The sequence below is a fragment of the Semicossyphus pulcher genome, unplaced genomic scaffold, assembly GCF_022749685.1.
Source record: "Semicossyphus pulcher isolate SPU_LCO1_2020_fin unplaced genomic scaffold, fSemPul1.0.p SCAF_25, whole genome shotgun sequence".
Taxonomy (NCBI): Eukaryota; Metazoa; Chordata; class Actinopteri; order Labriformes; family Labridae; genus Semicossyphus; species Semicossyphus pulcher.
Genome location: NW_027211699.1, coordinates 3,161,681 through 3,177,623, shown reverse-complemented (window position 1 = coordinate 3,177,623; position 15,943 = coordinate 3,161,681). Strand labels below are relative to the sequence as shown.

The 15,943-nt window shown below is 40.8% G+C and overlaps 1 protein-coding gene across 2 annotated transcripts; it reads right to left on the bottom strand.

Annotated features, from left to right (window-relative positions):
- emc10 (ER membrane protein complex subunit 10) lies at positions 1-4,339 on the bottom strand. 2 transcript variants are annotated; one of them, XM_069676376.1, is made up of 8 exons: positions 4,200-4,339; positions 4,000-4,066; positions 3,450-3,562; positions 3,200-3,313; positions 2,622-2,806; positions 2,290-2,383; positions 783-880; positions 219-306 (listed from the first exon to the last, which is right to left on the bottom strand). In XM_069676376.1, the coding sequence occupies exons 1-7, from the start codon at positions 4,290-4,292 to the stop codon at positions 794-796; spliced, it is 753 nt and encodes a 250-aa protein (XP_069532477.1). In that variant the 5' UTR covers positions 4,293-4,339; the 3' UTR covers positions 219-306; positions 783-793. The 2 variants fall into 2 exon arrangements, with proteins under 2 accessions (XP_069532476.1, XP_069532477.1); XM_069676375.1 differs by lacking the exon at positions 783-880 and having other exon boundaries at positions 1-306.
- Between the last annotated feature and the right edge of the window lie 11,604 nt (positions 4,340-15,943).

Below are 15,943 nucleotides of genomic sequence, written 5' to 3'. Positions count from 1 at the left end.
TCAAGTAATAAATACTTTATTTTCACATTAGTATTAAAAATGCAGGGCACATTACCTCCTCTAGACTGTACAGGTTTTAGGTGTGTTTGTGTGTTCATCCTTCTTAAATAGCATTATGTACAGCAGTTAAAATCTATCAGAGCCTGTTATTGTTCTGGAAATGGTCACCACAATGTTAACAAGAGGCTGTTGTCGTGTCGATCATCTGCCACCTCCATTGGCTGCTCCGCCGCCGGCTCCTCCACCCGATTGGTCCTGAGCGCCTGACATCATCAGGAAGAGAACAAGCGGCACGATGTACATCCACTGGAGAAGAGGATGAGAGAAATATAAAAGTAAATACAAAGATATATGTTTTTCAGCAAACAAATTTAGCTGTGATCAAAAGGAGAACTTTCCAGATTGGTCATCCCAGATTAGGTTAAAGTTATTTTCTGAACAGAGGAGAAGAAAAGTGTAAAAGTAGGTGAGACTATTTAATAAAAAAGAAATCTCAGGATCAAACACCAAACACATGTTCAGCAAATTCAGCCAGACAACTGAAATATAACATTTCTCGATGGTTTTGAATAGAAGATTCCTCTTTAAGTATTTTGAATTAAGAATTTCTGTATCTGTCTCAAATGTATTTGGCGTTGAAACTTGAGAAAACTATCAAAGAGTAGAAAAGGGGCAATGAGTTGGAAACGAAGGTGGGTCTGAGTTAGTTGTATTATTTAGAAGAGAAACACAGAACTTAGGAGGAAGGGGGACAGAACGAGCCACAAGTAAGACAACTGTACTTCAGTGGGAATCAGCTCTGCTCTCTTTCTCCCCCTGCTGGGGGCTGTGCTGAATTGGTGACCATGAGGAAGATTGCACCTCCCAGAATCAAATACCACTGGAACACAGCACAGCACCGAGTCAACACACTGTCACTGGATGCGGCACAGCACAAGGTCAACACAGGTCACTGAACACAGCAAGGTACGTACACACAGCACAGGGCTAAACAAAGTGAAGGGGAGGCCGTGAAAGAGCTCAGAGGAGCCAAGCGAGAGGACATTTGGATGTTTGTTTATGCTTCACAACACGGAGCTGGAGTGGAGAGAGGTTTTTAAAACACACTCTCACTACTATTTTAAAATCTCACTTTTAATTAATGTTTAAAATCATAAGGTGGTATGGATCTGGGGCTCAAACTATGACATAGGGATGTGCATTTGGATTTTTGTTTTTTTGACCGGTTAACCGACACTCTTAACCGTTAATAACCGGTTTTACTTTTTGCATTGGACACTTTCCCAGTGGGTCCCCAGGTCTGCTGGGGAGCCGAGGTTGTCAGCTGTGTCTGACTGCCATACTCTGTGTTTCTCTCCTCCCAGGTCTCATCATGCGGCCGCCTAGAGAAAAAGCGCTGCACCCAGCGTCTTTTTTCAGAGCCCTGCACCTTTTTTGTGTAGCCGCTCCGATCCTTACTAGTTGAAAATCTCTGAACTTTTCAGAAAGGCGCTGGTGTCGTCACCACTGTTTTTATTCCAGGCAACCAACCAGATGGGGTGCTACTTGTCACCCTGGTTACCACCAAACATGGAGGGGCAACTTGTTTTGGCTGTTTCTGTCTACCTGGAGCTGTACATATGACAAAGAAACAGTATCACAACAGAGACCGAAAAGCCCATTTGTGGGAGCAGATCAGCCGGACGCTAAATGTTGCTGTAAGTGTTGTGCTGTTATCGCCCTAAGCGTTGTAAGCTTGTTGTTAGCTGTGTAATTAAATGTATTGTTTTCATAGAAACAAAACCGGACTGCAGCGTTTTTTCTCTCAGCGGGCCAAGCGCTTATTCCCAGCGCTTCTCTGCCAGAAAAAGGCGCTATGTGGACGCGGGGCCTAACACAACCTATTAGCCAACTAGTTACAGTAACTACATCAAGTAAGGCAACACTGCATATTTTTCCCTTGGTTGGACAAATGAACTGAACGACACGTGTGACATCATCCTTAATAGATGTCACAATAGATCACAAATTCCACCAGGGAGAACAAACAAAAACTATGCAACAAATGTGACTTTTTAGGAGACTGTCACTGCAGTACTAAAATGCCCTTTATATTATATTTAACACACGCTGCAGGCAGGTGCTGTATAAAAAGTTGTAGCTGTTCTGATAGAGCTAAATAGGCATTTTCATGTATTCATTAGCTATAAGGGCCAGAACAGAGATCAGAGCACAATTACCAGCGGCAAACTGTATATCTTTAGGCACAGCCTGCTAGCCTTATCAGCACTTTTCAGTGGGACTACTTACATATTTAGCAAAGAAAGATTTCTGCTCTTGTGGATTCTTCCCTTTCTTCTCCGTTTCCTGTTCCATTCGTTCAAGGAACAGTGCCGTCTCAGGTCTGGAAGAAAGGAGGCAATTAGTATTCAAACAAACCCCAAACCAGGACGTGTGTCTGACAGGCAGAGAGACTTGTTCCACCTGTGGGACACAATGATGTAAAGCTGTTATGCAAATCAAAATGTGACTGAATCAAAGAAATCTGAAAAAGCCGCCCGAGAGGATTTGACTACAGCAGACAGCTGCAGACGTGGATGGTAGAAATGTACTACATTACGTTTAACAAATCAAGGACTGACCCGGGGGCGTTGACAGGAGCCATGACGCTGAGCGTGGTGTTGAAAACCTCAAGATCGACTTCATCCTCGACCTCAGTGCCCCTGCAAGCTCCGGGTAACGTTACTATGGAGACGCCAATGAGGTACCCAGAGACGTCAGTGTGGAGGCTGATGACGTCGCTCAGATGGGACTCAACCATGGCACACTGAGGACCAGAGAGGAATAAAAGTTATCATAATCAGCATTAGAAATACATCCGGAGAGGGATCAAGTCAAGTTACCGTATCTTCTACAATAGAATTATAAGGATAACAAATTATAAGAAAACGATAAGAAACTGAGAACTTAAATACCTGAAAAACTCAGTCATAAAAAGTACCTTTGTCTTTATGAAATGTAACTTAATTGATTAATAACCAAGAATGCCAATTATATTAGGACATACAGACGCTTATAAACTTAGCCTCATTAATGGCACATCATTTAGACAGAGCAGAAAGACTTCTCAAACAATGATGAAAGTCTTCACGTAATAAAGTCAAATTAATCAGCTATTCTTAATGTTTTGGTAGGATTAAGGTAAAGATGAAATACATACAGCTCTGACAAATGCGGTGAGGTAACCTTCCATCTGGCGCTCTGTCTGTCGGTCCGCCTGCAGGAAAACACGAGGCACTCTGATTCTGTACAGGCCGTCCACTGCAGCCACTTCCTGTGAAATCAGAGATACAGGTTTATCCCATGATTATAACACTCCAAATCCTTTTGTATGACCATATTTCTTCACAAATTTGTAATGACGAACAGTACTTGTTACTCCACATCCCTTGAATCTCATCATATTTCACCTTTAGTTTGTTTCGGTCCTCCTCTGATAGTTGGTTCTGGCTTAATGAGACGCTGTGTTCCCTGCCAGCTTTCAACACCAGAGCTCCACGTACCCTAAACTTTGCTATATCATCTGAAACAAGAAGGACCACAGACAGTAAGTACTGTGAACAAGCAAGCAGTTACTCATTCAAAGCAATAAATAATAAAGATAATTTAAGAGCATTGAGCTTAGTTTAGAGCACTAAGCAATCTGGGTAGATTGAGAAAGAATATCTCTTCAGTTAGTATATGTACATATATATAAAATGTAAATAAATACTTTTAACTCCGTACAAAGGACATGTAGACAGTTTTGAATATGTTCACCTCTGTTGAAAAGTTAATTTGTCGATACATTAGATAAAAATTAAACACACTGATTTGTGAATGACGTTTTGTCCGTAGATTGCTTCAATCATGTATGGCGTTATCGCTGATAGCAAGGGCTGCTTAGCTAGCCTACCAGCACTAGCATTGAGGTATGATGTAATGAATAAAACAATTAATATAAAAATAAGACCTTCTTACCGACTTCAAATGAGTGCTCTAGAGGCACGGAGAAACCACTAAATTCAATGTCCATTGCATCGCCAACCTGTTAATAAAAATATAAGCTACCGTTAGCCTTTAGCAGATCAAAGCTAATGCTAATTACATTGCTAACAGGTGCAGTTTCCGCTTAACCGCAGTCAATTGATTGGGTTAAACTACTATGAATTCATACTTACCCTTCTACCGTTATTACAACACACAAAATTCGTGTAGACGACAAACAAAACAGTTGAAACAACTGCAATTTTGGACTGTAATAGACGAGCCATTTCGACAGATATTGGTACCGGAAGACGCTGCCAAGGCTCCCCGTACAACATAAGCACTTCCGGAGTGTTTTTACAAAATAAAAGTTTCTAAACTAAATGTGATCGTTTTTTCTTTTTTTACTTTTCTCTTCTTATCATTTGGGAGGTTTTTTTTTTTTTTTTTAGACAAGTGTAGGCTTACTAAGTAGAACACATTTTTAATTTCTTTGTTGCCCTTTGACATTTTAACCATAATTTTTAAATAAATGCTTTTTAGTGTTTTCGTTTCAACAAACATGTTGACGAGGTACACGCAGTTAATTTGTGCATGCTGAACTATTTGCGGTATGCGATAGCCTACTTGCGTGCATTTTGTTTACACATACCTTTCAATTTAGATGCACTTATTTTAATTTTCACTACTGTCTGGTTGTGAATGTTACAATGTTGTCACCTGCTATTGAACTGCTGTAGTATTCAGTCTTTGAATATATATTTTTAGCATTATGCTGTTCAGAGAAGGTTCATGTCTGTTGACAGAATTCAACTAATGAACCAGGTCTGAATTTGTGCTGCTGTCTTGTTACCTGTCAGAAGCAATTTCTGGTATAATTGAAATATCCTCTTCTTGGTGAAATAAAGGGGTTGATTCCTATTTTTAGCATGTTCAATTGCAGCTCAGCGCTGCTCTACTTTCTGCCTGTAGCAAAAAGATAATACAGGATGAATAATTTACCTTAAACACAAGTGGAGTTGTCAAAGTGCCCCAAAAACTAATGCACTCTATTTCACCTTATTTTATATTTTTGTAACTTTTTCTATTCAGAGCATTATCTACTGAATAGTATGTTTATGATTCATAATTTGACATCAGTGGTTTAATGTAAGTCCCAACAAAATATATAACATTTTTACATTAAAAGAAAGGATAATTGTACATTGAACTGAGTGATTCAAGTACTCTGGATGCACTGACACATGGTGAACCAGCAGAGGCCACTAAAGGACCAGAAAAGGCTTTAACCTTCCCCTCTCGCCCCCACCGCTTTCCAGAGGCCTATATAAATGCCATTTTATTAGCTGAATAATAAATATTTATGCCCTGTGATGAAGAGGGTTGCTCGTGTTTTCAAACTCTTGAGTCAGCACTCTACATTCTACCTCAGCAGGGTTTTTCTGTTCCCTAAATGTCGTTTTATGGAGTAAATCTGCACTGGATCACACAGAGCAGAAAACTGCAGTTATACTTAAAATCTGGGCACCTAGATCTGTTACATGTGTTCATAATGTGTCGTCATCATCCTCCTGGGATGGACTGCCATTCACAGCTAGCTTCAGAATGTAATCGCATGGGACTTTCCTGCTAATCTAAGTTTATTATCTGCTCTCTAAAGTACTGCTCGGGGTCCCAGTACCCCACCTGGAGGAACACCAGATTGGTGGACTGTTTCAGGCCTAATCAAGACACCTTTGTGAATGCATGAAAGATGTACTGCATTCAAAGGGAACACAACTCTGGCTGTCACAGACAACTTCTCTCCTCAGCCCTTGTTTTATGGCAGTGATTCAGGCCTCAATTTGTTCGCAGCGTTCCTTTAACTCAACAGGATCAGTGAGCACCGGCACCAATGTGTGGAACCTCTGGACCAGAATTTATAGTTTTATGGGCCTGCATGCACTGAATGCTGGCTCCAGTAACCAATACAACTTAGTCTGCAGTTGCCAAAACCCTGTTCAACAACCCAAGAGTCAACATTAGGGCAGAATGTCTGTGACCTCGATGATGAAGAACTCAAAACTTAAAAGTAGAGCGAAAAGAGAAGAAGAAGAAGCAGCAGGTTTCTGCTGCATGTGATTGATGTGATCTGTTCCTAGATGCTTATTCCTGGCTGAGGAGTTCTGCTGACATGCAAGAAAAAACCTCTGTGGGTACAAGAGCGAGGCATCCATCATTTTACACTTCAACATTTGTGCATCCAATTGCTGAAAAGTAGTTTTAGGTTTAATCCTTTGAAGTTTAGAAATATGAAGCCAAGATTTTTGGAGATCCAAGTAAAAAAAGAACCAACTCTTTGTTGGCGGGTTTACATATTTGACTATGATGCATATGTAAGAGTATGATATGTAAGTATGTATGTATATGTGCCCCTGTACTATATTACTTTACCATTATCATGATAACTACATTAATGTGTACTTAAAAAAAAATATATATATATATATAAAATGTTGTTTTTTTTCTCTCCCTCACATGCGATACCCTTACTCTTAAAACAAGCTTGTCCAGATTGCATAAGACAAATAAATATCACTGAGGACAAGGCAAGCATCCAAACATCTACACACACACACACACACACACACACTTTCAACAAAAATTTCAATTAATTTTTTTGATCAAATGTTTTCCCATTCTGTTGTCTCCTCTTTTATTATTATTATTATATTTATTTTTCAATTTTATTTTATTTATTCAATGTTATTTTACCAATAAACAATAAAATTAATTAAAAAATATAAAAGCTGATTTTTGACAGTGACAGAAATGTCCCAGATGAGGTCAAAAACATGCCAGAAATATAACCAATACTGTGAGGTTATGTTTAGGGGGCAAAACTGTGAGGTTATGTTTAGGGGCAAAACTGTGAGGTTATGTTTAGGGGGCAAAACTGCGAGGTTATGTTTAGGGGGCAAAACTGCGAGGTTATGTTTAAGGAGCAAAACTGCGAGGTTATGTTTAGGGGCAAAACCGCATAGTTATGTTAAGGGAGCAAAACTGCATAGTTATGTTTTAGGGGGCAAAACTGTGAGGTTATGTTTAGGGGGCAAAACTGTGAGGTTATGTTTAGGGGCTAAAACTGTGAGGTTATGTTTAGGAAGTAAAACTGTGAGGTTGTGTTTGAGGGGCAAAACTGCATTATTATGTTTAAGGAGCAAAACTGTGAGGTTATGTTTAGGGGCAAAACCGCAGTTATGTTAAGGGAGCAAAGGTGTGAGGTTATGTTTAAGGGCAAAACTGCATAGTTTTGTTTTAGGCGGCAAAACTGTGAGGTTATGTTTAGGGGCAAAACTGCATTATTATGTTTTAGGGAGCAAAACTGTGAGGTTATGATTTAGAAATAGACTGAGGACTGGGTTTTAAAAAGCACTTATATCAGTAAAGCAAATGGGCGACGTGGCTCCATAAGGGCCCTACATTTTATTTTTACACTTTATACAAACCACTAATATGGTACTTTTCCTCACAAATTTAACCCCAATGGCTTTTCAAAATAAGATAAAAGATTAAAAACTAAGATAATTTCATTACAGTTGTTTTGACATATTTTTTGTAGTTTCCAATAGTTGTTGACGTGCTCATGTTACAGTGCGTCTGGCTCCTGTTGTTCAGTCCGTGTGGAGCATATGGCGACTGAAGCATGTGACTCCCCGGGGCTCTGCCTTTGAAACTATGCAGGCCAATCCAGTATCTGTGCCCCCGTACTGGGACGGCCCATTACTCTCTGTCATCGGCCCAAACAACGGTGTCACCTTACTATTCTTAGTCAAATCTGAAAGCATGGATGTATTTATGTGAAACGCCAACAGGAGGACTTTCACTTTGAAGGAAGACGCTGTCTCGTCCTGTCTGTTAAAAATGGAGCATTTTGAGAGACGAGAACGGAAGTCAACAAAGGTGGAGGCAATGAAACAGAACGGAAGTCAACAAAGTGTTTTGAAACGTGTCCAGGGGTTTAAGTAAGATGCCACATTCTGTTGCGTATACAGCTGCTTAGACTAATCAATCAGTTACGTCTTTTAATCCTATAAATATTCTGTTTACATGCCTAAATGTTTAAATAAAAAAATAGTACGGCTGATGGAAAGGCGTCATCTGTTAAATCCACGCTAGCTAAAGTCAGGTCACTTTAGATTGGGCATTGTCTCCTAATAAGAAAATAGTGTTTCATTGCCTCCGCCTGCTGTTGATGGAGACGATCGTTTGTGACTTTATTTCATCCCGTCTACACTCTTGTTCCTTCCTCTCTTTAAGACATCCCTGGATTGTCAGAAGTGGCACAAAGCATGGCAGAAAAATCACCAGGCCTTCAAAAAGGTCTCATGGAACTCTGAACATGATCTCTTTAAATCTGCACATCTAATTCAGAATCCAACTGTGGTCGCTTGTGATCACTGTTACAGCTCAGCATAATCAGGTACTGGCCTAAACCAGAGATCCACCGCAGTTACACCACCAGCGGGTCTCTAAGGTATTAAGATCTGGGCGTAACAGGTGCAGCAGACTTAAAATTGAACTTAAGACTTTGCTCCTCTGATGTTGTCGTGTATCTGGGACCCTCTCTGTTTGGAACTTGACTGTTGAAACCTGTGAAGCATCACCTGTTTGTTTTTTATGTCTTAAAATATTAAATTTAGCCATAAAACACTCCCTACTGACAGCTTTAAACTGTAAGCTGGTGTGTGTGAGTCGTGGGACAGGAGGTGGATGAGACCTGATTCTGTTGGCTTAATCTGTACTTCAGTGAGGCTTAACTAATGCAGGCGTTAAATAACTCACTGGATCATGTAGGACACCTATAGTTAGTCTCCTATATCCACTTTATATCCAAAATATATGAATCATTTAAACCTTTTCAAAGAGTTTAATCGCAGTATAAATCTCCACGGATGAACTGTGAAGGCATCAAAAAGATGTATTATAGATAATTCATCTTAAAGTCGAGCAATATAAAGTTAGAATATACATTAGGTGAAATGGACTCAAGGACCTTTTATGTCAAAGAGCCCTCTATAATCTTCCCCGAGGGGATTTTGCTCTCCTTGAACATCTGAATCTCAAGTTGCACTTGCCTGAAATAGCTGTTCTTCAATCTCTGCCTCTCTTTCTGACTTAAGTTCTTTCCCCAAATTAAAGTCAAAGTCTGTTTATTGTTATAGCCGAGACAAGGGCAGGAAAAAGGGCATACAATTAAAAAAGAGGTACGACTGTACGCAGACGATTTAATGGTTTATATGCATAATTTAACACTGATGCGTGTTTGGAATCAAAGGAAGCAGGTCGAAGGCATGTGTATATTTTGTCTTTGCTGTGTAATGAATATGCAACACAAGTGAAATGTATCCAAATTCTTCGGGTAACCCTGCACGTGTGTCTTCAGTCATGTCTGTGATGGGTTGGGAAGTTCAAACCGATACAGAGGCTCCTGAGGTCGGCGACCTCCTCCTGCTGTCTTTGACCTTGTTCCCTCACATCCCTGCCGAGGGCTTCCAGTCCCATAAAATACACCCTGATGACAGCTCCGGCTACTGCAGAACAAATGGGATTGTCAGAGCCTGCAGGAATGCAAGGCTGCTGCTGCTTTGCTCTCATTTTCATTTCTCAAATTGTTTTTCCTCTCGTCCTCTTCAGGTATGGATCATACCAAAGTGATGGTGAGGGGAGGGAGCTGAACCCTTTGCTTGACCCTCCACGGGGTCATTCACAGTTGAAGAACGTGAATTCTTAACAGCACCGTAAGCTGTGGTGGCACAGTATGTGTTTAAAGTAAGTGTTCACGGTAAGAGGACAAAGCCTTTCCAACACGTGATTAATGTTGGTGAAATGGTCACTGTCTGTTTAAGATTAGGCCCCAAAACTAAAATAAGTGTTTACATCAGCAACGTTAAAACACGTTACATTATGTACCAGAAAAAAAAGTATGCAGTTATGTTCAGGGAGCAAAACAGCATGATAATGTTAAGGGAGAAAAACTGTTCAGTTAAATTAACAATCTCTAACTTTTTCATTTAAATAAATGTCTGTTAAGTGACTATCTATCACTGAATGGTGTAACAATGACGATTGAGCCTATGGCCAACTGATAAAAGCTTTTGCATTTGCAGTATATCGTATTTTTATGGACTGGGTGTCTGTGGCGACATTCGCAGAAAAAATCACAAGCGGCGCCCAGTTAGTGACGCGTTTTCCATCACCCAGCAGTGGTTGGTCTGCCAGAGAGGGTAGGCGGAGCTAAGCGGCTTAACTTCCAGTTTCTGTAAGCATTACGAGGAAACGGTAATCTATTATGGCTGAACAAACAAGGAAAAGATCGATGACTACAGATACAACTTCAAAAATAAGTGAAAATCCAAAGAAAAAGAAGCAAATTCAATACTCAGATGAACAGTCTACAAATTAAAGTGAGGAAAATCAAGAGTTAGAACCATGACAATGGGAGACAGTCGTAGACGTCTGGTTAAATCGCGAAGAGTGCTCTCACAATTATGATTATCGCCAGTAGGAGGAGCTCAAGAGTGCAAAACTTTAAATTCAAGATTGTATCTTTAAATTTAGGGAGCAAAACAACATAGTTATGTTTAGGGAGCAAAATAGCCTGGTAATTTTCAAGGAGCAAAACTGCGAGGTTATGTTTAAGGGCAAAACTGCATGATTATGTTAAGGGAGCAAAACTGTGAGGTTTTGTTTGGTGGCAAAACTGCTTGGTAGTTTTAGAAATAAGTTGATTGAAGACTGGTTTAAAAAAGCACTTAGTGAAGATACGTAGACACATTGCACCACATTTTGTGAATAGTGGAAATGACTTTAAAAAAATAATGATGAACGTTGACTTTTGAGCTCATACGTAACTCAAACTGCGGTTTCCTGAGTGAAAATCTTATGTCTGTGTCTGTCATCAGACTAGAGGATTAGTCTGCTTACATTCACAGACTTTGAATTTACATCATTTCCACGGTGCAGACACAAATTGAGCACATAACCTGCCACCACCACGTAATGCTGTGTAAATATTTCATGGTCATTTCATGTATTTCTGTGAAACAACGCTGATATTAGTGTAATGCAGAATAAAGTGAAGTGAACCCCCAATAAAAATGTCTGTCCATTCACAAGAAAAAAATGTAACATGTTAAAAACTTCTCATATCGGAGCTGTTTCAGCTGCTTTCCCACCATGTGATCAAACTGTCAGAGCTGATTATCATCAGTCATATTGCTAATGTCCGTTCTCCAGGGCCTAATGAGTTAATACACTGGCAGCTTTTCCCGAGGGCCGGACTTTTCTTTACAGCTCTGAATCGTTTTACCCCTCATGGTGTCTTCCTTCTCCTCCTCAAAGCTCTGCAGCTCCTGCCAAGGTTTCAAGTGACAGCTATTCTGTCGCTCTCCTCCTTCCTTGTTCCACTTGATGGGGGGAGGATGAAGTGACTGGCAGTGTGTGTGTATGTAAATGTGAATGTGTGTGTGTTGGGGTGCGGTGGGGGGGTCGATGAGGTGATAAAAAGGGATGGAGGAGGAAAGCGCAGGCAGATCCACAGACAAGGAGGGAGGAAGACGCGTTCAGAGGAGTCACTATAAACAGACACAGACATGCCTGAGCCCCAGAAGCCAGGTAAGCAGGTCCGACCGGGAGGATTACACTCGAAAAACTCACTGATCTAAAACAAAACGTGGGAGCTGACGATGCAGCGAGGCGTTCGGATGAGAGAAAAACAAAACAAAGAAATTCTAACACAAAATTTGAAACTATTCTTGTTAAAAATGAATTTGGAGGCTGTAACTGAATCTCTGCAACAAGAAACTCAGTGTTATTTAATTGTAAGTCCGCTGGTGATAAATCAGCACTAACATAATACCAACTTTTAAATCGTAAAAATATCTTCTGATATGTGATTCATTAGTTGGCATGAGATTCAAAGCTCTTAAAGTGAATGGGTGGCATGCGTTTTAGCTTTCATTAGTCATTTAGAGCTCATGTCTTTATAACCTCACCTCCTGTGCCCTTGCTCCTGCTGATGAGCTACATGAGGATTGTGTTTCATTTTTTGGGGGACGATCTTTTTACTTAAGGGCACAAAAGCAACGGATAAAAAAGTGAATGTCGATTTTAGCCCAATATTTGACTTAAATATTCCTTTTTTTTATGCTGGTTTTGGTGTTTTCTAATCTGAATTTTGGTCATCAAAAATAGTGGCGGACAAAATCTAAGCTAACAGACAATTTATGCTCTTAAAGGGACAAACGTGTTATGTGAAGCGAGATCCTCTTAAGTCGTTGCGGATCATTTAGCAGAGGAGTGAAAAGTTATCACGCTCACAGCCATGTCTCACGTAAAACGTCAGTGTTATAATGGAAGACATTAATTGATATGTGTAATTCTTTGTTACTCTATGTCTAATATACAGCCAAAACAGTCCAGCTAAAAATGTTCATGCAGCTAAAAATGTTTAAAACCCAATAATGCAAAGTGTTTTCCTACTTTTGTTGCATGTGAAACCAGCCAACGAAAAATCAAGTAAACGCCTTTTTTCATCACTCAACTTCCAGCAGTGTAATATAACCAAACCATATCTGCGTAATACAGTTAATAACCCCCGCTCCAAAGCATTAACCGACCAAGTATACGACCCTGTGATATGTGACATTAAACTGTACAGGCTGTCGTAATGTTTGTGTCGGCCTGAAATACGCTCGGCTGCCTCTGTCAACAATGACCTCAAAGTGCTGTAAATCAGCCGCTTGCTCGAAACCCGAGAAATGCATGCATGCATGAGGGAAAGGAGGGAAAGCAGACAGGCAGGAGGAGGAAAAAGAAGAAGGAGGAGGTAACAGATAAAAGCAGAAAGATGAGCGGGATGATTTGTCAGAGGAACCTCTGCCAAGTCAGGTGTAACTACCTTGCGTCGTATCTCTGCACCTCAGACGCCTTATCTATCTGACCCTGATTGCCTCCCTCGTTCTGTTACACCGTCTCCCCCGCTGGCATCCATCTCCCCCTGCGCCAATCTGCAGGAAGTTCACCGTATCGCTGTTATTGTGAGGAAAAGTCAGAACTCCTCTTTTTTTTCTTGTGGAGGTGTCACATTCTCTGTCATGAGTCGATGAAAATTCAGAGATCTCTTAACCCCTTCAAAGGAAATAATACCAAAACAGATTTTCCTTGAAACAAAAGGCGTCCTTCTTAGTTCCTTAAAAGCTCCTTCCCCTCCGGAGCTCTTATCCCCTTCAGTAATTCCATCCCTACATTTCGTTACATCTTACAAATGTGTCGCCAATCCAGCGACCTGACATCACACATATCGGGTTCCTAACAGCCCTTTACTACCTTCTCACCGGCTCCTCTTGTTCTTGTGTTTCCACCCATCCCAAATCGTTGCCCGTCTCTTGAACTTCATCACACTTTCTTATCTTTGGAGGCCCTCTGCCCCTGTCGATCAGCTGGTAAAAGGCTCATGTGACCCCCCACCCCCTCTCGGTGGTGTTGTCATTTTCGCCACGGTTAGGAGAAGAAGCTGTGGGGATCTGGAGGAAGCACGCATCCCAATAAACAGCCACAAGAATAGTTGTGCAGCAGCGGCTGTTGCCTTGTGGATCCACGAAGGGAAAGACGCCTCTGGGAACGGAGGGGTGTGTCCGCTTTGTTAGCCCCTACTTGACCCGTTTAAAAAAAAGACAAAGCAGCCGAGGGGGATCATTGTTTCTCACAGCAGATATGGATTGTTTTGTCTGATGGTTACTGGATAATTAGACCTTTTGCACCAGTTTTGATGCTGTTAGTTGCAGGGTGCTAGGTTGGTGGTTCTCTGCTGCTGCTCCGTTGCTGAAAATGTGCCAAAATAACAACCCGTTTTTTAATTACCGTCAACACTGCAAGACACGCCCCACCCCGCTTTAAACTCCTTCCCTTCTCAATACCCAAGCCACAAAATGTTCGTAGACCACAAATTGTGAGCTATGTTTCCTCTTTTTTGTTCTGTGGTGCCCCGAGTCAGCAGGTGTTGTCACTGTACCCTGGAAACTCGGTTCTTAGTGCTGAGTCGTTTGCCAACAGAAAAGCTAACAGCTGCTTTGTGGTATGAGGCACTATCAACAGAGTAAAGCACCCAGAACTAACTTCATATAAGCATCCAGACAGAAAAACTGATACTTTAAGGGGGCAAAATTGGATACAGACAATAAGAAGTGATGAGACAAGTAACACAAGAGGTTGAAGCTAAGCTATCTGGTTTTGATATTTGTCTGGAGGGCGTCAGAGTTTGGCGCATTGGGCTCTGCCTCTACAGGATGGCTAACACAAAATATGTCTGTTTTTGTTTTTGTGAAACCCTCTAACTGTCGAACTAAGAGCTAAACTAAAACTGTGGCTGGTTTCACAAAGATATTTGAGGCAGGTCTGTTAGTGTAAGCCAGTGTTTACTTTGCTGTTAGCTTTGAAACACTAAATGAGCTAACAAGGTAAAATGCGTACAATAAGACGCACTTTTAATACTATTTTTTTAATTTAAAAAGTGGGCTGCGTCCTCTATACCGGTGTGACCGATATACCAGTATAAAATGCAGAGAGGTATTTTAATGTGTTATGGTATTTTGCCCAGACGATGGCGCTATAATCTAGCTAAAGCGGACTTGTGCCGTCATGATCGCCAGTGCAGCCGTCATCTTCACAACAATTTTTGGATTGGATTGGAAAATCTTTATTGTCCACAAGGGACAATTTGGTTTGCAACGTCACCACGTTTTGGATGTGTTTCAAATAACAATAAGTATAGTAATAAATAACTATTATTAATAAATAGCTATAGAAAACCTTTTCCCACAAAACAGACTGCGTCTTATATTCCGGATTTTACGCTAGGTATGGAGAGTGCAGCATGATGCCACTTAAAACTAAACTATCAATTAAATAATACTAGAATTTTACTCACCAAAAAAAGCTTGAGCATAGACTTCTTGGATGGCCAGTTGGTGCCAAAAACCTTACAGCAAGAGATTAATCATCTGATATCATGAAAAAATTCCCAACTGGCACCAACAACACAAACATGGCTGAGTTCAGTGACTGAATTAGCTGTGTTGATGTCTCAAGGACAGCCAGCAGCATCCACCTGTCACTCAAAGTGACCACACCTCTAATTACACCTATAATTACACACGAGTCGGTATAATCAAAACGGTTGAGTTACATACAAATGAAACCCTCGTACAGTATTCATGAAAAAATAAATTGGTAACTGGTTGTAAACATGTTTATATCTGTTGTAAAGTTTGTCATTTGAACATGGGGGGTTTATGTGGATTGACTCACTTTTGGAGCCAGCCTCAAGTGGCTATGTGACGAACTGCAGTTTTTGGCTTCATTTATCAGCCCCTAAGGGTTACCTCTTGTTTGTAACTAGAAAATTCTTTTAGAGTGTCTTGAGCTGAGTATTTTGAAACGGGAGCTTAGTCAGCCTTTGTTTTTTTAGCTTAATTTTCAAATAAGTTAATCGTGAAATCTGGACAGCTTTGTGCAACAAGTGAATTTAGATTTAGTCTCTAGTTTGGGTCTATTTTGGTGACACAGTCGGAAATCTGTCTGGGAAAGCACGAGTCATCTTCTTGTTTTTGGGGAGCAGCAGTTGTTTAGCAGAAGGTTTAACCCTCCGTCACCCCATAGACTGATGGCTAGAAAGACGCTAGCATCCTGTCACCCCAACCATCTCTCAACCCCTTCAAACCACACGTCGTCTCACAACTGGTCCCGTGTAGCATTACCTCATACCAAGGCTATCATCAAGTTCTCACAGGTATGCACTCGCTGCTTGATGGATTACAAACAGATGCATGAGTCGAGCGACTGCACCCAGAGCTCCTACAAAGAGTGTGAAAAGTTAACCGAGCCTTGACGTATCATT

Bases quoted from the DNA above. Each gene is read 5' to 3' on its own strand.
- emc10 (XM_069676375.1), bottom strand. From the start codon at position 4,292: ATGGCTCGTCTATTACAGTCCAAAATTGCAGTTGTTTCAACTGTTTTG. The intron at 2,384-2,621 runs GTCAGTCCTTGA...CCTTTCTTCCAG, and splicing joins GCTCCTGTCAACGCCCCCGG to ACCTGAGACGGCACTGTTCC. The intron at 307-2,289 runs GTAAGTAGTCCC...CCTCTTCTCCAG, and splicing joins AATCTTTCTTTGCTAAATAT to TGGATGTACATCGTGCCGCT.